General features: G+C 43.9%; 1 protein-coding gene across 3 annotated transcripts in view; it reads left to right on the plus strand.

The window, feature by feature from the left end:
• PRKN (parkin RBR E3 ubiquitin protein ligase) overlaps positions 1-23,195 on the plus strand; it is a 1,287,019-nt gene that overhangs the window by 1,235,619 nt on the left and 28,205 nt on the right. For all 3 annotated transcript variants that reach the window (XM_080807235.1, XM_080807237.1, XM_080807236.1), the window contains exon 10: positions 10,833-10,916. In XM_080807235.1, the coding sequence (XP_080663361.1) occupies positions 10,833-10,916 (84 nt within the window). The remainder of the gene's footprint in view (positions 1-10,832; positions 10,917-23,195) is intronic.

The raw sequence follows: 23,195 nt of genomic DNA on the forward strand, positions 1-23,195 counted from the left end.
CATTTCCTAGAGGAGGTATAAGAAAGAGACAGTGCTTGGGAGAGAAATACCCGGACTTTTTGGCTGAGGCTGCGAGGAGAGAGGCAGGAACAGGGAGGCTCCCCATATACCTCCGAAGCTGCTTGATGCCTGGTTGATTATTCGTTTAAGCTGCAAAATCGGCAAAGACAAAAGCCTCTGAAATATGCCAGCAAGGGTCTCACCAAATTGGTTGGCTCCTTTCCAAAACTGACCCTGCCCGGGCTTGCCGGGGGGTTGGGCCCAGGTGTTGGAGGAAAGCGTTCAGGCTTCCTGCTACACTAAGAGCACAGAAGGATGCCCACAGGCGCAGGGGACAAATTGGGCTCCAACCGCCATATGGCTTGGATTTCACGTTTTGACTGGCCTAGTGTAATCATTTTTACAAAGTCTAGTGCCTTGTTACAGATTGTAAATGATAAGGTCACGAGGATTAGAGACCAGTTAAAAATGTTAGAAGACATATGCTGTGCATTTTACTAATGAATGGCCATATTCAAACATGTTCACTAATTAATGGCAATATTTGAACGGGTCCACTAATGAATGGCAATATTTGAAAGTGGTGTTGAATTTGATACTCTGTGACCAGTGCTCCATTTCGGGAAGGAGCCAAATGCTCCATAAGGTCTGGGAAATGCTGGTTTTACAGCAAAATTGAGCCGGCCTTGCAAGATGCTAAAGGGAATTTTCAGTCAGATGGAGAAATCTGCCCACCAAGAGGTTTCTTTAGGTGACCGTGGATGGTGTGAACGTTGTCCCAGCTGGCAGCCACATCCTACTTTAACCTTCGGGAACGGGGAGGCAGGAAGTGAAGGCCAATGCTGGGAGGCCGCAGAGGCGGGTGAGGACCGGGGCCCAGGAGTGGTTCTTTAAAACGGTTAAAGCAGAGAGAGGAAGTGGAGGGGTTCGGGAGGACATCGCCCCACTACCGCTGTTAGGGATGCCTGGCGAGCCTCTCTGAGGGCCAGTTCTGCTCAGCGTGAAGGCCCGGGACGTAGCCCTGGCTACAGAGCCTGATGCTTGCTTGTCTCCTGTTTCCTTCTCTCTGGCCTGGACCTCCAGTCTGCTGGCCACTTGTGTCTAAAGCCACCAAGCTAAAATTCACTTAACGTCCTTTGCGGGCAAGCAGGCCAACGTCAGACAGACGGAACAAGAAGAAGTCGGGCTCCGTGCACCCTGTCTCAGGGCCTGGGCCCGAGGAGCAGGAAAACGGCAGGTGGGACCGACCACAGGCCCCCGCTCACCCCCATTCAGCCAAATGGACAAGACTCCAGAGTGACTCAGAGTTACTGAGCTGGCCGGCAGCCTGTCCCTGGGCTGGTGCCACGTGGTTCGAGAGGGTCCTAGCAAAAACGCTGTGTTTATTTGAGATTCTTTCCAGGCTCATCGTCTGACGAAGCTCGTCAGTGGGAACACGGCAGGCTGGGAGAGGAGAGCGGGCCTTCGCACGCCTTGCCGCTGGGCGTGGACCACCTGCCCCCTCTTCTACTGGCGCAGGTGTGCAAATGCAATCAAAATGTACACTCCACGTGCCCTTTGACCCAGCTGTTTCACTTCTAGAACTTTCTGCTACGGATTTCCTTCACATGCAGAGTGACCTGCGGAGAGGGCGTTCCCTGCGGCTTTGTTTCCAGTGGCAAAATACTGGGAAAGACCCACATGGCCATGGGTGGGGGGCGCCTGGTTAGACCCAGTGAAGCGCATCTGTCCGCTGGAATGCTGCGTAGCTGCTGGTCAGCGGGCAGGCTGTGAATACAGTAAAATGAGGAAGCAAGACACAAGCACAAGGCAGAATGCCATATCTTAGATGCCATTTTTGTCTTAAAATACAATGCACAAAAAAATTCTGGAAAGATACAAACAGATGACAGCGATTATCCCCCAGAAGCAATGCAGGGGACGAAGGAGAAAGGGGGCTTCTGTTTCACCATATACGCTTTGCACCTTTCTAGCTTGTGCTGGGCGCGTGGGTTATCCGCTCAAAAAATACATAAACTCCTTTTTAAAACCCGTGAGTATGTGAGTTATCTCTATAAAGCTATTAAAGAAAAGGCAAAATAAATGGCCAATAAGGATTTTTAGGTCTAAAAAAAAGTATAAACATTTTGAAGGAGGAAATAAGTTTAAATATCTTTGTCTATAGTTACATGTCAGACAGGTCACTGTCCAGGAACCACGCTTACCGTCTGGAGCATTAACTAGAGGCCCCTCTTGACTGGAGGTTTGGAGGTCAGCCCTGTCGAAGGTCAGCTAGCGGACGAGTCTCTTCGTTGTGCGAGCTCATCATCTCTGGTGGGTCCCCCAAGACAGATGGTAAAAAAATTTCACTAGATCATACTCACCGTGGCTGTATAAATTAAGGTACCATGTGCCGGAAAGTTGGGTACATACGGTGCCTGATGAGATCGCGATAATGTCAGAAAAGAGAATTTTTCGGAGTTCTGTTAAGAGCTCCCCGTGAATAAAAATGAAACCAAGGGAAGTAAGAGCCTTTCAGCGTAGCAACCCTAAAAAAATAATAATTTGGAGTATGGGAGGGGTCACTGTCACAGTATTCTGTGGGAATCTAGATGACACTGTTCAACCGTCCTCGATGGTTCATATAGAATTTGAAAAATACAGCAGCGCCTGCATGGCTCAGCCGTTTAAGTTTCTGCCTTCAGCTAGGTCATGATCCCAGGGTCCTGGGATCTAGTCCTGCATCGGGCTCCCCACTGCTCTCCCTGCCCCCACCCCCACCCCTTGGCTTGTGCTAGCTCTCTCTCACTCACTTTCTCTCTTTGTCAAATAAATAAATAAAATCTTAAAAAGGAAGGATGGGAGGGAGGGAGGGAGGAAGATAGATACAAAGGAATTCAGCTACTGAGCTCTATTCAACTTCCTTAAAATTATTTCTTTTTAGCCACTTGGAGGTTGCATGTAAAAGATCGTCTTAGTCTGTTTACATTTAGAGCGTGGCATCGTTTCAGATTGCTTCCCACCATGAGATTCTGTGATTTTAAGATGCTGTGCGCTTGAAAGGAAATAACCTGACTTTCTTCTTCTCAAGATTGTGTTTTAGTGCATTACAGTCTAATACCACTTCCGTTGTGTTGCACTGTCTTGTCAGATCAGTTTTGCACGAATCAGCGGCTGGTCACCCATGGGGAGCCTGACTCTTTGGAAACTCTGTTTTTAACACACTGAGGCTTGATCGTATATATCACTGCTGCCATCTTCTGGAAAGTCCTACACCTGGAAGAAAACTATTTCATCTGCTCCCAAAGAAGCACAGATGTGTGCCTCGGGCTTTGATGTTTCCCTTGACTATAGTCAGGGGTCCTGAAACACGATTTGATTCTCTCTCGTTCTTTTAACGCAGAACTTCAGAGCTATGGAAAGGAATGAACGGCACATAATAAAATGCCTTTCTAATAGATGCTGTCAGGATTGAAAACGGGCAGGAAGGAACGTGGGCTTTCATGTACAGATCACTCAACTTGAAGGATCAAACCCTTATTTTGAGGGTCATCTCTTGTAGGTACCAACTGGCTCTCAGCTGTATTGATCAGCACACGCTGAATGTTCCGCATTGGAAGCTGTTCATTTAATTCCTTTTCATGTTTCCAAAGAGAAAATATACATACATCTCTTGTTGAATGTCTCCATGATGGGCTTATGGGAAATCAAACTCAACCATCAATCAACTGACTTCTCTACTGACAGGATATTGAACGTTAAATATGACAGACAATCTGTATGGCTCCATGGTAGCACAGGGTGGTCTAGGGGACTGGCAGTGTAGGTGCCCCTGCATGTAGACGAGCAAAGTAAGGCCAGCATCCCTCTCCATACAGCAGTTAGGAGGGTCGACAAGTCTGGCGCTGCTCAGGAGTTCCCGGTCTCGTGCAGGACTTTCACATAACAATAGTTATCACCAGAGTAGTGGGAATCGCTTTAATTAACAAGGGGCTTCACTGTCACCTTACATTTCCATCAAATTTTATTGCCTTTAAAGCACCCTAGCTCTATGGGAAAACTATTCATTGCGTTTACTGTGTCTGAGACTGTGTGAAATACTCATTACCTTATTATCCCATCTTGACCAAAAAACAAATAAAGGAAAGAGATATTAGGATCACGCAGGGTAATGAATAGAAGAGATAGGCCTCCGTCTCCAGGTCTGTCTGACTTCAAAAGGTTTACTTTGAAATATCAAAATATATCTGATTTTTAAAACTATAAATACCTACTGTGTGATTTTGTGTATTACAAGGTGTGATTCTCAAGTGTGGTCCAGGTTCAAGAGTTCATCCATCCTTAGGGTGAACAGTCAACACATGTTAATTGCAAGGAAAAAAATATGACATGGATGGTAAAAATGGTTTCGCTATTGCTTCTTAGAAAAAAAGTTTTTCTTGCTGAACTTCCCACTTAGTAAATAGTTGTTTTGAAGTTGTCTGCCTCATTTTAGGCACTTGGGATGAGCTAGTTCCTACAGTTAGGTGAAGAGTTTGGGCATGAACCTCCCAGGCAGCTAATCCAAGAGAAAAATGAATTGGATTAGCATATTCATTGTCAAGTAAAGAGACAGAGTCTGCTATTAATAGTGATTATGTTGTTCCTGGTATTGACTTCATTTTTTTTAATTTAATTTAATTTATATTCAGTTAATTAACATATAGTGTTATTATTAATTTCAGAGGTAGAGTTCAGGGATTCATCACTGGTGTTGACTTCTTTTTTTTTTTTTTTTGAGTTGTCAACTTTTTTTTTTAACCTTTTTTTTTTTTTTTTAGTGTTCCAAGATTCATTGTTTAGGCACCGCACCCAGAGCTCCATGCCATGTGTGTCCTCCGTAATACCCACCACCAGACTCTCCTAACCCCCAGCCTTACTCCCCTACAAAACCCTCAGTTTGTTTCTCAGAGTCCACAGTCTCTCATGGTTCATCTCCCCCTCCAATTTCCCCCAACTCACTTCTCTCCTTCACCCAATGTCCTCCATGTTATTCCTTATGTTCCACAAGTAAGTGAAACTATATGATAATTGACTCTCTCTGCTTGACTTATTTCACTCAGCATAATCTCTTCCAGTCCTGTCTGCGTTGATACAAAAGTTGGGTATTCATCCTTTCTGATGGAGGCATAATACTCCATAGTGTATATGCGCCGTATCTTCTTTTTCCATTCATCTGTTGAAGGGCATCTTGGCTCTTTCCACAGTTTGGCGACTGTGGCCATTGCTGCTATGAACATTGGGGTACAGATGGCCCTTCTCTTCACTGCATCAATATCTTTGGGATAAATACCCAGTAGTGCAATTGCCGGGTCATAGGGTAGCTCTACTTTTAATTTTTCAAGGAATCTCCACACTATTTTCCGAAGTGGCTGCACCAACTTGCATTCCCATCAACAGTGTAAGAGGGTTCCTCTTTCTCCACATCCTCTCCAACACTTGTTGTTTACTGTCCTGTTAATTTTGGCCATTCTGTGGGGCACCTGGGTGGCTCAGTGGGTTAAGCCTCTGCCTTTGGCTCAGGTCATGATCCCAGTGTCCTGGGATCGAGTCCCACATCAGGCTCTCTGCTCCGCGAGGAGCCTGCTTCCTCCTCTCTCTCTCTCTGCCTGCCTCTCTGCCTACTTGTGACCTCTGTCTGTCAAATAAATAAATAAAATCTTTTAAAAAATTTTTGGCCATTCTAACTGGTGTAAGGTGGTATCTCAATGTGGTTTTGATTTGAAACTCCCTGATGGCTCATGATGATGAACATTTTATCATGTGTCTATTAGCCATTTGTATGTCTTCTTTGGAGAAGTGTCTGTTCATGTCTCCTGCCCATTTTTTGACGTGATTATCTATTTTTTGAGTGTTGAGTTTGAAGAGTTCTTTATAGATCTTGGATATCAGCCCTTTGTCTGTGGTATCATTTGCAAATATCTTCTCCCATTCTGTGGGTTGCCTCTTTGTTTTGTTGACTGTTTCCTTTACTGTGTTGACTTCTAAGAGCAGTTGTCAAGTGGTACTTGGGATGGAAGACACACACAAAAAGAGATTCAAACTACCATTTTGCAAATAACATAGAAAATGCAAGTACTTGTTTTTTTATATCAGTCCATTTGCAAAAGAATTAAATGACCTAGTAAAATTTTTTCTATAGCAGCTGAGCTGTGCCAGCCAGCCAAAAGAGAGGCAGAACCAGTGGGAGGTGGATGTAGATATAAAAATATGCTCAGCTGTCCCCATAGATCCATAGATACATGAATAAATCTATCTATATATCAGCATATTCATATCTCTGTCCCTGACTTCACAAGCAGGTCTTCAAGAAGGGCAGGCTGACAAGCCAGAAGCTGTTGTCCCCAGACAGACCCTCTCCTTCTGGGGAAAACCTCAGTTCTGCTCTTAAAACCTTTCAGCAGATTGAATCAGGCACACCCAGATTATCTAGGATCATCTCTCCTCCTTAAAGCAAAATGAGTGTAGATGTTATAGGCCTACAAAATACCTTCACAGAAACACCCAGATTAGCGCTTGATCGAATAACTGGGAGTTGCAGTCTAGCCAAGTTGACATGGAAAGTCAACGTGGTAGGAGCTAAGATCATAGAGTCCACATATATTGCTTTCTCGTCAAATCTAACAAGGGATAGAGTTTAGAGAGCCAACATTATAAGTACGCATTATGTTTATAATTTTTAAAAGCCTTTTTTTAGAAGATTTTATTTATTCATTTATTTATTTGAGAGAGAGAGAGCACAAGCCAGGGGGGAGAGGTAGAGGGAGAAACAGACTCCCCACTGGGCAGGGAACCCAACATGGGGCTGGATCCCAGGACCCTAAGATCATAACCTGAAACGAAGGGAGATGCTTAACTGACTGAACCACCCAGGTGCCCCTTAAAAGTCTTTAATTTTTTTTTTTTTAACTACAGAAATTGGTGGCATTTATCAGATCTATCTCAAGAGAAAACAATCCGGGAAAAGTATACTGCATAACTGTTTGGTAGTCCCTTCCATTCAATTAGTATTTACTTGTAAGATATCTTTAGCAAATGTGAGACCACAGTTAGTTCATAGCAAGTCCCAGGTAAATTGCAGCCTTTTGCGTTATTAGTTAGAACAAGATCCACGTGCCCATGAGAGACAGGCAATGTCAGCACACTGAGTGTGAAAATGTGGGAGCCGGATCTGTCTTCTCAAGGTCTTTCTCTAGAAATATCTGAGCCATTGGCAGTGTTTGAAAAGTGGCCCAAAACTTTACCTCAAGGAGTTTTGTGTATGCCTAAGCTAGAGTTCCCCAACCTTCCTCTGTCTGCCCTGCCCCTGGCGACTCAGTAAGTATTTTCTGGTGTTCCTAAGCCAAAGGAGATGTAGTTTTGTTTACCAAATGCTTAAGTCCAAACAGTTTTGTTTATTGAATACTTAAGTCCAAGTACCATAAATAAGAATTAATGTCTTAGTAACACAATAGTCATTTGAAAAGATAGATGACGTAAATTTAATAGAAAAAAATAATTTTATTTCATTCTTAAATAACTACATCTCCTGCTTCACACAGATGCTCCCATGGTGGTTGTTTTCCTATCACAGTAACCAAAAACCCAGCTCTGCAAAGATAGGTCATCAGCAGGGGAACACAATCCACGGTAACACCATGAACCGCCTTGAGTTAGTAATTCACAGTGTCCAACAGGTAGTGTCAACCGTGTCTTATTCAGAACTTTAAAATATCCCATTGCACCTTCATGAGCTTCTTGTGGCACCCCGGAGTGCCTCGGCGCACAGTTTGGGAACTGAAGAGCCTAAGCATTTGTACAAGCACCTGGTTGAATTCTGAATAACATAATTAAAAACCTGCACATTTTCAGGGCACCTGGGTGGCTCAGTTGGGGAAGCGTCCGACACTTGATTTCGGCTCAGGTCATGACCTCTGGGTCGTGAGATCGAGCCCTGCATGGGGCTCACACACTGGGCAAGGACCCGCTTCAATTCTTTCTCTCTCTCTCTCCCACTCCTTCTGTCTCTCCCCCACTGTCAAAACAAAACAAAACAAAACCTGAACGTTTTCAAGATCAGACCTTCTAGATATTTCCCCATTTTGTATGAGAAAGATGCAAATTGCTTAACCAGGAAGCCCACAGCATGATCGCTCTACATTGAAGTCAGACTCTCGGAATGGAAGCAGATGAACAAGTACACTCATGTGAAATTACCACCAGAGGATTCGCCCAGCTTCCGCGTGCCTTTTGCCCTGCTGAAACGGGGAGGCTTTCCATCTTTGTGCGCTCTTCCTTTTCTGTTACGTTTTTGGTCCATTCCTCGTAGTCCCAGTGTGAAAGGGATTTAATGTCTTTGTGTCAGGAAAGGCCTATTTATTCTGACAAACTGATCAACCTCCAGGGTGTTCCTCTACCATGAAACTGATTTTATATCTCATCCACTAGCTAATAAGATGTGAAGCGTTTTCCCTGTCACGCCGAGAGATCAGACTTGCTTCTGAGGAAGGCGCTAGGCTGAAGTCACCCAGTGAGCGCCTCTCAGTGACTGAACCGTCCAGGCTGCGTTTTTCCAACACAGCGCGTGAGAGCTGAGCAATGGCTCTGGGGCAAACGCAAAGATGAGCGGACACATTAATTTTTTTTAATTGTTTCTCATCTTAAGAGGAAGCCCTAAGACCCACTCCATTCGCTGTTCACTGGGTTAGCTTTCGGCTCCGGGAAAATAAAAAGTGCCAGAAATTAAAACCCGGTGGCGTTGGCGGATTGTGTAAAGACAACCTGACACACGCCCGTCTCCCACCAACCTGAATATTTAAATAAAGTGTAAACCCCACAAAATGGGGGCCAGTCTCTTTGCTGTGAGAAGAAATAAGACTACAGCATCCCGAAAATAACGGCTACGTAGAAGGTAGATGGCCTCCTACCGACAGAGGCCTTCTCTGTATCAAATACCTGCCTGTCTTGCTTGGTCTGCTCAGAGATTAAGACGACTCTCAGACGAGCTGTTGAAACTAGAAACTGGACGTGGGGAAGGAGGGAGACCTGCTTCTGGGGTGAAGACAGCAGGAAGGAAAACCACCTGGGACGGGCTGTTGTCTCGGAGGCAAGGAAGGGTGGTGATGCGTTGGGGGATAAAGCTGGACTTTTCTGGACCCCGTTTGTCTGGGGTTGTATTTGTCAGTTCCCACCAGTCTTATCTGAAGCAAAACTGCACTAACTTCCTGGCTCGTGCTGGAGAATATTCATTTGAGAACCTCGAGCCTCTGCAACTATTTTGCGTCTTCCGGATTCTCGCTACCATTACTCTATCCATTACCGATGGCGGTGTAAAAAACACCCCAAAACTTAGTAATTTTAAACAACAAGTGTCTTGTTCTTGTTTTGCTTTATTTTCTTTTTTCCCGACAAGGCTGTAATTGTGGCAAGCTCCTGTAAAGCCGAGTTTATCTCTGTTCCACCTGGGGTCATCTGGGGCAACTCATCCAGGGGCTGGAAGATCCCCTGGAAATGTGGCTTAGATGCTGGGCTGCCATGTTGGTGCCGGCTGCCTGCTGGTAGCTCAGCCAGGCCTCTTGGCCCGCAGCTCGGGTTCCCTGTACACCAGCCCCTCAGGAGCCACTGGCCAGAACGGAAGCTGTCCCTTTCCTCAGGCCTGGGCCTAGATCGCGGCCTACCATCACCTCCACCATGTGCTGTTGGCCAGGTAGTGAACACGTCCATATTTAAGCAGAAGAGACCTAGAACCCGCCTTTCCTGAGGGGTGTCAGAGGGCAGGGACAGAATGATGACTTCAATCCCATGTGTCTGCTGAAGGGCACACACCCTTAGCCACACCCTCTGGAGCATGGCTGGTGGTGACGGAGTCAGCCTAGAGGGGCCTCCAGGTTCCCGACGGTGGGAGGAGAGCTTCCTTTTCCAACAGTCACTTTGGAGCTTTCTTCCCTGAAGATGGAGGGTGGAGAGCAGTGAGTTGCTCCCCAGGTCTCTCCCATTGTGTGGTGTGTGAATTTTGACAGGGGCATCATCCCCAGCTGAGCAGACCCACTCCGGGCCACGTATCAGCTACCCCCGGCCGCCATAACAAAGTACCACAGACTGGGAGCGCCAACAACAATTACTTTCTCACAGTCCCGCAAGCTAAAGGCCCAGAAGCAAGGTGTCAGCAGGGCTGGTTTCCCCTGAGGTCTCCCTCCTGACTTGCAGATGGCCGCCTTCTCCGCTGTGTCCCCACACGGTCATCTCTCAGTCCCTCTCCTCTCATAAAGACACTGGCCACGTAGGATCAGGGCCGACTCTCATGACTTCATTTTACCGTACTTACCTCATCAAAGACCCTATTTCCAAATGCACTCTCATCCTGAGGTACTGGGGGTCAAGACTTCGCCATATGAATGCGCAGGGGACAGAATTGATTTCTGCTTCCCGTAATAGGCTTTCTGTGAAAAACTAAGTCTATTAACACGAACTTATAAATCCTCTGAGTGTATAAACAGATTTAGGATGTGAAATCCTTGAATAACATTGTTTTCCTCATATCCTAACACCAGTAACACTCTACGACTGTCTCTCCTGCCAGATTGGAAACATCATAAAGATAGGAAATATGACTCAGCCATCTTTGAAACCCTGCTGTAGGGTTTGGAACATTATTTAGTAAAGAGCGAACAATGCCATTGAAATATAACTTCGTTTCTCTTTGCAAAAAGTCCTTTGGCACAGAAAACATCACACAAGTCGGAGGAATGGCTGTAGTGAGCTTCGAGAAGCTAAAACACGTGAGGTCCAGGCGCATCCACCAGACCCATCCTTGACGCGTGTGTGTTCTTCCGCAGTTCGTCTTCTGCCGGGACTGTAAGGAGGCGTACCATGAAGGTGAATGCGACACCCTCTTTGAAGCCTCAGGAGCAGTTACTCAGGTAGAGTGCCCCCTCCCTCCACAAAACAGGGCTCGGGATGTGGGTGCGAGACAAGAGCTGTTTCCTGAATTCAAAGGGTTCCAATCTAAAAAACAAAAAAAATCCAAACAAAACAAAACAAAACAAAAAAAAAAAACACCAAAAAAGACAAAATCAGCCTAGTAGGCTACAGCCCCAGGGAATGGGGCTCCGGCTGTCCCACCCTCATGATCCTCCCAGAATGACCCACCTCCTCAGGGTAGGGCAGTAGATGGCCACTGGATTATGCCCATGCTTTCTCCAGGGGTATATGGACAGGGAAAAGGAACATAGCATGAGCAGAGGAGTCTTTAGAGGAGAGAGAAAATAATGTAACAATTTCTGAATCAGGTAATCAATTTTAACCCCACATGTATAGTTTTTTTGAAAGTGCTTTGTATACAATCATTGGCAAAACTTCCTCCATGAATGATGTGCATAGAAGTATTATGTGATGCGAGGATATTACTGTTCTTTAGCAAAATCATCAAGTATGCTAAATTGTATTTCAGTCTTGATTAGGTAAAGAGCTGTTTACTGAACCTTACTCTCCAATGTACTACATCAGGCTTAGGGAAATGCAAATACATTTTCTTTTATTTATTAATTATGATCAACCAAACCTTAGAGGAAAGGAGTAAAAATTTCAGCACAGTTGATGAATTTGCTCATTATTTTTCCCTGATAGAGATGTTAACAAGGTTTTAAATATCCAGTCTACCCAGATAAATCTTTTAGTTAACTTTATTGACAGGAGCCTCATAAATAGACATAGAAATTTCAGAACATTTTAATTTTACAGTAGAGAATTTAGTATATCTGAATGTTCTAAAAGCAGAGCATAAAGAAGTATATCTTTTTAAGATACTCTGTGGACTTATTTACTAATATTAACATAACCAAACAAACATAACTAGTGAATTCAGGTCTTCTCATCAGCTTCTAAGATGTTGGCCATGAGTGTATTGGGAGACAGATCGGAATTACCATTTCTGCAACAGAGGCAGCAAATGCTCTTTCTGGTGATTTTATTTTATCCCAGTGGCATTCAAATACAAGCTCACTGCATGCTGCTGATGTCAGGAATAACATTAACCCCGAGATGCCCCTGCCTCAGGACCACTGTAGCCCAGAAGGGCTTAGGCTAGACCAAGGCACCGAGAAATGAAGCTGGTCTAGCAACTTACATCCGTACACTCTTAGGACCACAAACATGGGCAAAGGCTTCCAAGAAGTGATACTTTAATGTCTATTTGAAAACAGTAGCCATGAGGTGAAGGAGAAAATTGCTTAACCTTGAAGTTGTCCAAGTGCCTAACCTACCTGATAATCCCCCTCCTTATTTATTCAAAAAGAACTAACCAACCTCGGTGTTAAAGATTGAGGTAACTCCCCAGAATTTTTTGAAGCTATTAAAACCTTATTGTTCAACTCAGGAAAGTAGGAGAAAGAAAGTTAGAGCTGGCCTTAAGCAGAGGTGACCAGGATCCAGGCGCTTGTTTCTGCAAAGACCACCAATTGCCAAACAAACATTTGTCTACATAAACATATATATATCAAGCATTATATATATATATATATATATATATATATATATATATATATATATATCAAGCATTTGTATCCACCAGACTTTCTTTTTTTTAAAGATTTTATTTATTTATTTGACAAAGAGAGAGAGAGAGATCCCAAGTAGGCAGAGGCAACAGAGAGAGGAGGGGAAGCAGGCTTCCTGGGGATCAGGGATCCCGATGCAGGGCTTGGTCCCAGGACCCTGAGATCATGACCTGAGCCAAAGGCAGAGGCTTAACCCACTGAGCCACCCAGGTGCCCCGACCACCAGACTTTCTGCTGGAAAACTGCAGATAAGGAATTTTTTTTAAGATTTATTGATTTATTTTAGAGAGAGAGTGAGCAAGGGGAGGGGTAGAGAGAGGCGGAGAGAGAGAATCTCAAACAGACGCCCTGCTGAGTGCAGAGCCTGACACCAGGTTCAATCCCACAACCATGAGATCATGACCTGAGCCAACACCAAGTGTCAGATATTTAACCCACTGTGCCACCCAGGTGCTTCTGCAGATATGTTTTTCTTCAGAGTCACATGAATGTGTCACAGAGGAGACTTAGAGAAAAAATATAGAACAAGAGTAATACGCTAAAACAAAGTTTAAGAAATCTATAGCTTTGTATAACCCTTCCCCAAAAAAGTCCCAGAAGGTTGATCAGAGTCTGTCAAAAGGACAGTGGGTTAAGGATGATAAAAAAAAAACAAAAAACAAAAAACAACAAACCATTCCAGCAGAAAATACTGCATGGACAAGGATGCAGAGGCAAATATCTTGTCTGGTGCACAGATATTTAACAGATGTCTTTTGAGTGATCATTGTATCTATGAAGAAAAAGACATTATTTTATTCATGCATCAAATATGTGTTAAACACCTATAATCCATTAGGCTTTGTTCTAGGCTCTGGGGTTGAAGTAGCTGCTCTCACAGACTTTATATGACTTTATTAGATGCCACAAGGCCCACACTATCAGTATACTAGGAATTCAGAAAAAGAATAGTTAATTCAGGACAGAGATGCCTCCGGGAGGAATTCAGGAAAAGGCAGCCCCGTCGTAAGACCTCCCTGAAATGAGGCTCCTCCCACCTCACTCAAGCTGCTGGACCAACCTCATACTCCTCTTATTTGAAACAAAACAAACTGACCAACTGAACTGGAGGAGTCTGTCCACCGTGGCCTGAGAACGGAAGGCAACTTCTTGGGGCTGTTGCTGCCCTCTTCTCCCCATGTCTCTGATTTATTAGGCTCCTACAGGAAACAGAATCCAACTCCGATGCATACATGAAGAGGTTTTAACTAAAAGGTCATGGATGACCTACAGTGGTGAGGAAGAGTCACAAGAACCCAACACGATGTGGAGGGCCTCCGAGGGCAGCATCGGGAGCCATGACCTCCTGAGGCCTGAAGGGACGAAAGGAAATGGTGTCACACAGAGAATAACCCTGGGGGCTGGAACCATGGAGGTGGGGCCTCTTGACAGGAGGTGTAACCACAGAGGGTCCAGCATCACCAGAAGTGGGCCCGAAGCAGGAAGGGAATGAAGATGGACATCTCGACTTCTCTCTCCCGCCCTCTGATCTCTTGCTTATGTCTCCACATCCAACGAAAAGCCAACCTGAAAGCGTCCTAGCGACACAGCCTTTGGGAGTCAGCCTTCCAGGGGCAGGCCAGGGTGGGGAAGAATGCAGAATAGCCAGTGTATTCTTGATGATCTGATTTACCAAGTCCCCCAAGCCTCCTGATTTCAATCGTAGCTACTCTTGGACATGGAAAGGGATGAGCCACATGAACTACTTCATCAAACTAGAAGACCCCATTCCATTCAGTAAGAGAAAGGACTCTTATTTTCATAGGGCAGGTTTGTTTTCTGTTCCTTGTATTTCTCTCAAATAGCAGTGATCTCCAGGCAGAGGACCTCTGCAATTCCACTGATATGAAATCTTTGACAGGAGGACACTACACATCCCACAATACAAAGCTAATTGCAACCCCACCCCTTGGAACTGAAGGCTTTGGATGTAGCCTCATGTCTGAATTTTGCTCACGCTAACAAAATACCCTCATGAACCCTTTTCCCATTTCCTTTCAATTCAATTCACCTGTAAGGATTTCCCTTTTAGTATTTGTGGCTACTCTCCATTGTTCACCCTTAAAAGCTGAGTAGTTTCTGGTCTTTGATATTACATTATCCAGCCAAGCTAGTCCATGCCTCCTGGGGCCCAATCAGCTTTTTTCCAACAGTTGGGCTGCTTGATCTTAAACTTAATGCATTTTTTGATTAATGCAATATTTTTTTTAAAAAAGCAAACTCAAAAATTGGTTTTAAATTGGTTTTAAAATATTGAACAAGCTTTAGGTTGAGCCTGCCAGGAGTCTGGGAAATCAGTGACAGAAGATCAATCCATCACAGGCTAATGAGAGTCCAGTCCCATTTGCGTCCCCTTGTTCTTGCCTGGTTGCTCTCCTCCCCATGCTCTGTTTCCTTCCATATATTCCCTCTGGAGGCTTTCTAATAAGTAAACACTTGCTCTTGCAAACCACATAAATTGATTCATTTTCCCAGTGGTTTCAAGGAGTAGATGTTACTCTCCCTATCCAACTGGAAGGCAAACTGAGACTTCTGGATTTTTAATGGCATTGTCCAAAGCCACAAAGGAAATCATTTCCAGTGGCAGTACCTGATTAAAGTAGTTTGGGGACAGTGGCTGCTCTCTCTGAGTAATAAATCTACAGTGTCTAAAGGGAATGTGCCCATCCCTGCCTGCCAAGCTCCTACTTGACCTTCAAGACTCAGATCATATGTCATTTCCTGCATGAAGCCATCTGCCCACCCCAGTACCTCCTTGAAGCTCTCAGACACCTGTATATGCTTCTGTTCTACATCCATCACACTGAAATATTGTTTCCCTGTCTCTTCACTTTTGTCTTTATAACCCCCAGTGCCTAGGATGCCTAGGGCATAGTAGGTACTCGTTAAGAGCTTTCTGAAAGAAGACAACTCTTTCCTTCATCCCCAACCCTCCCTTCTTACTATGAAGCCAGGAAAGCACTCTCCAAGAATGGCGGAGAGGAGTCATCCAAAATGGTGACATAGGAGGCTCCTGAGCTTCCTGCCCTCACAGATGCATCAAACCTACAGCTACACATGGGGCAGTGCCCTTTGAAAGAGATCCAGAAACTAGCTGAGTGATTCCTACATACTGGATGAATGAGAAAATACCCACATCAAAATGGGTAGGAAAGGTTGAGACACACTCTTACCATAAACCCCACTCCTGGCACTGTGCCGTACAATCAGGACAGAACCCCCAATGCCCAGCTTCTCCCAGAAGGGTGAAGGGTTTGGACCCTACATCTAGCACCCCAACTGTTAAAACTGGGTGCCAAACCCCTAGCCCTGAAAACCAACAAAGTTTGTGACTGTGAGACCCCCCACAGGACTCTAGCAAACATAGAAGCAATTCCTGTGGGGCACACCGCAGTCACCACATTTATCCTCATATGTCTCAGCACAGAGGGAGCAGGTAAAGCCTCCCATCTTCCAGTCTGTCCATGAAGGAGATTTATCTGCATGCTTTGAAAGCTGCTGCCTCCAGGTCAGGCTTCTAATGTAGCAGGCACTAAGCATTGGCTGTGAGCCTCCTCAAAGACCAAGGAAACAGGAGGATTCCTCTCTCGCCTTCTCCCTCTAATCCACCAGAAGCTGCCGGTGTCCTCTTGGAAGGATCTTGTGCACAAATCTGCACCCCAACTTCTGTGGCACTTACCCAAGGGATGGTTTTCTGATCCCTAGCTCTGACAGCCAGAGAGACTGCCATCCATGAGTCCACAGAACTGTAGCAAACAAAGAAACAATTCCCTTTTTTTAATGTATTATTTGTTTAAGGGGTATAAGCCAGCCACATGCAGAAGAATGAAACTGGACCATTTCCTTACACCACACACAAAAATAGACTCAAAATGGATGAAAGACCTCAATGTGAGACAGAACTCCATCAAAATTCTTGAGGAGAACACAGGCAGCAACCTCTTCGACCTCAGCTGGAGCAACTTCTGCTAGACATGTCTCCAAAGTTAAGGGAAACAAAAGCAAAAATGAACTGTTGGGACTTCATCAAGATAAAAAGCTTTTGCGCAGCAAAGGAAAGAGTCAGCAAAACCAAAAGACAATGGACAGAATGGGAGAAGATATTTGCAAATGACATATCAGATAAAAGGCTAGTATCCAAAATCTACAAAGAAGTTATCAAACTCAACATCCAATGAACAAATAATCCAATCAAGAAATGGGCAGAAAACATGAACAGACATTTCTGCAAGGAAGACATCCAGATGTCCAACAGACACATGAAAAAATGCTCAACATCACTTGGCATCAGGGAAATACATATCAAAAACCAGAATGTGATACCACCTCACACCAGTAAGAATGTCTGAAATCAACAAGTGTGGAAGCGACAGATGTTGGCAAGATGCGGAAAAAGGGGAACACTACTACACTGTTGGTGGGAATGCAAGCTGGTGCAGCCACTCTGGAAAACAGTATGGAGTTTCCTCAAAAAGTTGAAAATAGAGCTACCCTATGACCCAGCAATTGCACTACTGGGAATTTACCCCAAAGATACAAATGCAGTGATCAGAAGGGGCACGTGTACCCCATATAGCAGCAATGTCCACAATAGCCAAACTATGGAAAGAGCCTAGATGTCCATACAGATGAATGGATAAAGAAGATATGGGGTGTGTGTGTGTGTATATATATATATATATATATACACACATACATACATACATACATACATATATACAATGGAATATTATACAGCCATCAAAAATGAAATATTGCCTTTTGCAACTATGTGGATAGAACTAGAGGGTATTATGCTAAGCAAAAGAAGTCAATCAGAGAAAGACAATTATTATACGATATGATATATCATATGGTCTCATATCATATGATCCCTCTGATATGAGGAATTTGAGAAACAAGGCAGAAGATCATGGGGGAAGGGAGGGAAAAAATGAAACAAGATGAAACCAGAGACAGAGACAAACCATAAGAGACTCTTAATCTCAGAAAACAAACTGAGGATTGATGATGTACAAAGAAGCAGTTCTTAACTAGCTCTCTCCCCAGGACTCAGCACAGAAGAAGCAGGAAAAAATACTGTCTCCCATCTTCCTTAAAAGGGGTTTATCAAAATACTTTAAAAGCTGCCATCTGAGAGCAAGGCTTCCAATTTAACAGATAGCATAGGGCTAACTGCAATCTTCCCCAGAGACAATGGAAGTCAGCAGATACCTTTCCCACCTCCCTTTTGCCTATCAATAAATGAAGGAAGTGGCCAGTATCTCCTTGGAAGGAGCTTGTACACACATCTGGCACCCCAGTTTTCACAGCTTCTACCTAAAGTCCAGGCACCTGGATTGATCACCTGGCTTTAACAGCCAAGGGGATTTGTGATCACCATTCCCAAAAGACTGTGGCAAACAAAGAAACAGTTCATAACAGGTGGAAGAGCACCACCACCACTCTGGTTGTATATCGAGCTCAGCACAGAGGTAACAAGCAGAAACATCCACCTCCCAGTTTCTCCTGGAAGGGGCTTAACTGCATACTCTCCCACTGCTGCCTAAAGGTTCCACTTCTAATCAGCCTGCATCTAGGTGCTGAGTGCAGTCCTCCTCTTTGGTATCTGACAGGTCTTGACACACCCTCAACTATGAGAGAAGCCATGAAGAACAAAGAAGGAGGCTTGAACAATCACAAAGTTTTGAGAGACAGCTAGGAACTAGAGCCGGGTTAATTGACAAGACTTGTCTCCTACATAAGACCACGTTATTAAGACTGAGAGAGGTGGCTGTTTTATCTAATGCACAAAAACCAACACAGAGAGTCGAGGAAAATAAAGAAATGGAGGAATATGTACCAAACAAAAGAACAAGATAAATTTCCAGAAACAAATCTTAGTGAAACAGAGATAAGTGATTTAGCCAATAGAGAGTTCAAAATAACAGTAATCAAGATGCTCGCCAATGTCAGGAAAGCAAAGCATGAATAAACTGTGAATTCCAACAGAGAGGTAGAAAAGAAAGAACACCAAACAGAAGTCACAACTCTGAAAAATACAATAACTGATCTGAGAAATACACTAGAGGGGTTCAACAGCAGGCTAGATGAAATAGAAGAAAGGATCAGTTAGCTCAAAGACAGGCAAGTGGAACTCATCCAACCAGGGCAGCAGAAAGGAAAAAGAATTTCAGGGGCACCTGGGTGGTTCAGCCGGTTAAGCATCTGCCTTTGGCTCAGGGCATGATCTCGGGGTCCCAGGATCAAGCTTCACATGAGACTCCCTGCTCAGTGGGAAGCCTGCTTCTCTCTCTCTCTCTGCCTCTCCCCCTGCTTGTGAGCTTTCTCTCGTTGTCAAATAAATAAATAAAATCTTTAAAAAAAAGAAAGAAAGAAAAGAAAAAAAGAATTTTAAAAATGAAGATAGCCTGAAGGACTTATGGGACATCATCAAGGAGACCAATATCCAGATTTTAGGGGTCCTACTGGGAGAAGAGAGAAAGTCAGAAAGCTTATTCAAAGAAATAATGGCTGAAAACTTCCCTAACCTGGTGAAAGAAACAAATATCCACATCCAGGAAGTTCAAAATGTACTAAATAAGATCTAAAGAAATCCCTATCAAGACACGTTGTAGGGGCACCTGGGTGGCTCAGTGGGTTAAAGCCTCTGCCTTCGGCTCAGGTCATGATCCCAGGGTCCTGGGATCGAGCCCCGCATTGGGCTTTCTGCTCCGTGGAGAGCCTGCTTTCTCCTCTCTCTCTCTCTGCCTGCCTCTCTGCCTACTTGTGATCTCTGTCTGTCAAATAAATAAATAAAATCTTAAAAAAAAAAAGACATATTGTAAATTGTCAAAAGTTAAAGACAAGAAGAGAATCCTAAAAGCAGCAAGAGAAAGGCAACTTTTTATGTACAAGGGAATTCCCAGAGGACCGTCAGCAGATTTTTCGGCAGAAACTTTGCCAGCCAGAAGGGAGTAAGGTGATATATTCAAAGTACTGAAAGAAAAAAAAACTGCCAACCAAGGATTCTCTACACAGCAAAGTTGTCCTTTAGGACTGAAAGAGAGAGTTTTCCAGAAAATCAAAAGCTGATGAAGTTCATGCCCATTAGACTGGCCTTAGAAAAAAATGTTAAAGGGAGTTCTTCAAACTGAAATGAAATGCCTACCTCAAGAAACAACAACAAAAATCTCAAATAAACAATCTAACTTGACACATCATGGAGCAACAAAATTAAGAACAAACTAAGCCCAACATGAATAGAGGGAAGGTAATAACAAAGATCAGAGCAGAATAAATACCCCAGAGGGCACCCTGGGTGGCTCAGTTGGTTAAGCAACTGCCTTCAGCTTGGGTCATGATCCCAAGGTACTGGGATCGAGCCCTCTCTCAGGCTGACTGCTCAATGGGGATCCTGCTTCTCCCTCTCCCCCTGCTACTCCCCCTGCTTGTGCTCTCCTGCTCTTTCTCTGTCAAATAAATCTTTAAATAAATAAATAAATAAATAACCTAGAGATCAAAAAGATCACAGAAAACAACAGTAAAATTAAAGCTGTTTTTTTTTAAAGATAAACAAAATTAGCAAACCTTTACTAGACTTGCCAAGAAATAAAGGTCTGAAATAAATATAATCAGAAATGAAAGGAGACCATACAACTGATACCACAGGAATACAAAAGATCATGAAACTACTATGAACAAGTATTCACCTGGATCTGGACAACCTAGAAGAAAAGAAGAAAAAACATACAATTCAATCATACAATTCAATTATACAAGATTGAATCATGAAGAAATAAAAAATCTGAATGGACCAATTACCAGTAAGAAGACTGAATCAGTAACAAAAACCTCCCAAGAAGAGCCCCTGGGTGGTCAATCAGTTAAGCCTCTGCCTTAGGCTCAGGTCATAATCTTGTGGTCCAGGGATGGAGGCCCTAATTAGGCTCCTTGCTCAGCAGGGAGTCTGCTTCTTCCTCTCCCTCTGCCTCTGTCCCCACCCCCACTCATTCTTTCTCTGTCAAATAAATAGTTAAAATCTTAAAAATAAACAAACAAAAAATACCTCCCAACAAACAAAAGTCCAGGATCAGGATGGCTTCACTGGTGACTTCAAGCAAATGTGTAAAGAATTGCCACCAGTTCTTCTCAAAGACTTCCAAAAAATAGAAAGGGAATACTTCCAAACTCATTTTACGGGGTCAACTTTACCCTAATGCCAAATCCAGATGAGGGAATTACCAAAACGGAAATTACAGGTCAATATCCGTGATGAGCATAGATCCATTAATCCTCAACAAAATATTAGCAAATCCAATTCTACAATACAGCAAGACGATCATACACCATGATCAAGTGGGATTTATTCCAGGAATGCAAGTATGGTTCAACATTCACCAGTCAATATAATACATTATCAAAACGAAGGATAAAAATCATATGAGCTTCTCGATAGATGGAGAAAAAGCACTTGACAAAATTTAGCATCCATTCCTGATAACAACACTCAACAAACTGTGTATAGAGAACATAGCTCAGCATAACAAAGGCCATCTAGGACAAACTCACAGATAACATCATACTCAATGGTGAAAAACAGAAAGTTTTTCCTCTAAGATCAGGAACATGACAAGGATGTCCATCATTTTTATTCAACATAGTACTGGAAGTCCCATTGAGAGCAATTAACCAAGAAAAATAAATAAAAGGCATCCAAATAAGAAAGGAAAAAGTAGGATCTCTATTTGCAGATGCAGATGGTAAGATTTTATATACAGAAAACCCAAAAGATTCAGCAAAAACCTGTTAGAACTAATAAATGACTTCAGGAAAGTTGCTGGGTATCGGTATGCAAAAATCACATACAAATGGCCAACAGGTACATGAAAAGCTGTTCAACATCATGAAACATCAGGGAAATGCAAATCAAAACCACAGAGTATCAAAAAGACAAGAGATAACAAATGCTAGCAAGGGTGTGGAGAAAAGGAACTATGAAAAACAGAATGGAGGCCCCCAAGCAATTCAAATTAGAACTACTGCATGACCCAGCATATCCACTTCTGAGTCTATATTCAAAGGAAGGAAAATCATCTCAAGGAGATATTTGCATTCCCATGTTCATAGCAGCATTATTCACAGGAGCCAAGGCACAGACACAACCTAAGTATCTGCAAACAGATGAAAGGTTCAAGAAAAAATATATATATATATATGCAATGAGATATTATTCACTGTTTTAAAATTATGTCATTCGCAACAACACGAATGAAACTGGAGGGCATTATAAGCCAGAGAGAGAAAGACAAATCCTACATGGTATCACATATATGTGGAATAAAAAAAGAACAAAACTCAAACTCATAGAAACAGGGAGTAGAAAAGTAGTTGCCAGGGTTAGAGGATGAGAAAAATAGGGAGAGGTTGGTAAAAGGGTACAAACTTTCAGCTATAAAATGTAAGTTCCAGGGATCACATGTATAACCCGGTGACTGTAAGTGATGACTCTGTATTGTATAATTGAGTAGAACTGAAGGGTTCTCTCTCTCTCTCTCTCTCTCTCTCTCACACACACACACACACAGAGTAATATATGAGGTTTATAATCTAGTGACATAGAAAAACAAATAAGCAAATAATTAAAAACTATTTGCTGAGAGGCACAATCAGGGAAGTTGAGGATGCTATGACACCTAGTTTCCTAAGACGTTCAAGGAATTGGTCACAAGAAATGAAGTCTGAGACTGAGAAGATGAGCTATCCAGATAAGGACAGGACTTAAGGATGCTCTAGGCAGAGACGAAGTACGCAGAGTTCTAGAGATGGAGAATGGCATATTCAGAGAAGCGAGAGCAGCTCAGTGCGATCACGGCCTAAGGCGTTGGCGGCAGTACCAACAGACCGAGCTGGAGAAACAGGCAGAGGGTAGCCAACAAAGGCTTCTATGAGCCATGCCGAGGAAGTGGGAACTAAGGGCCCTGGGAAGGCATTGAAGGATTCGAAGAAGTTCAACACCGTCAGATGGGTGTTTTTGAAAGATCGCCAGAGGGTGCCCGGGTGGCACAGTTGGTTGAGGATCTGACTCTTGGTTTCCACTAAGGTCATGATCTCAGGGTGACCGGGCTCTGCACTCAGTAGGGAGGCTGCTTGGGATCCTCTGTCTCCCTCTCCCTCTGCCCCTCCCCCTGCTCATGCCTCCCTCTCTCTCTCCCTCTAAAAATAAATAAATCATTTTCAAAAAAGAAAAAAAAAAAAGAATCACCAGCTGCAGTAGGAGAAACAGTAGGGAACTGTAATAGTTTTCAGGAAGCAGACCCTGTGACCAGGGGTTTGAGAGCAGGTGTGCAGAGGGCGCTCTGGGGAGCCCCGTGCAGAGCGGCGGGAGCAGGGTTGAGTGGTGGGGCAGATACGACAGTCCTGTAAGGAGCTCTGGAGCAGGAACGGTCCTTCCGAGTCCCTCTGCATCACAGGGGCCAGGCTTTTGCATCCCTATCATCCCCAATGGTCCAAACCCAGGGTCGTGTGCCATACTGAAGCCGTGACTACTGAACATGACCATTTGCTATCACAAGGACTGCTGCGTGAGCGCTCCGGCCCCGCAGGGCTCCGAAGCACGCCAGGAGC

Source organism: Martes martes (assembly GCF_963455335.1).
Source record: "Martes martes genome assembly, chromosome: 6".
NCBI lineage: Eukaryota > Metazoa > Chordata > Mammalia > Carnivora > Mustelidae > Martes > Martes martes.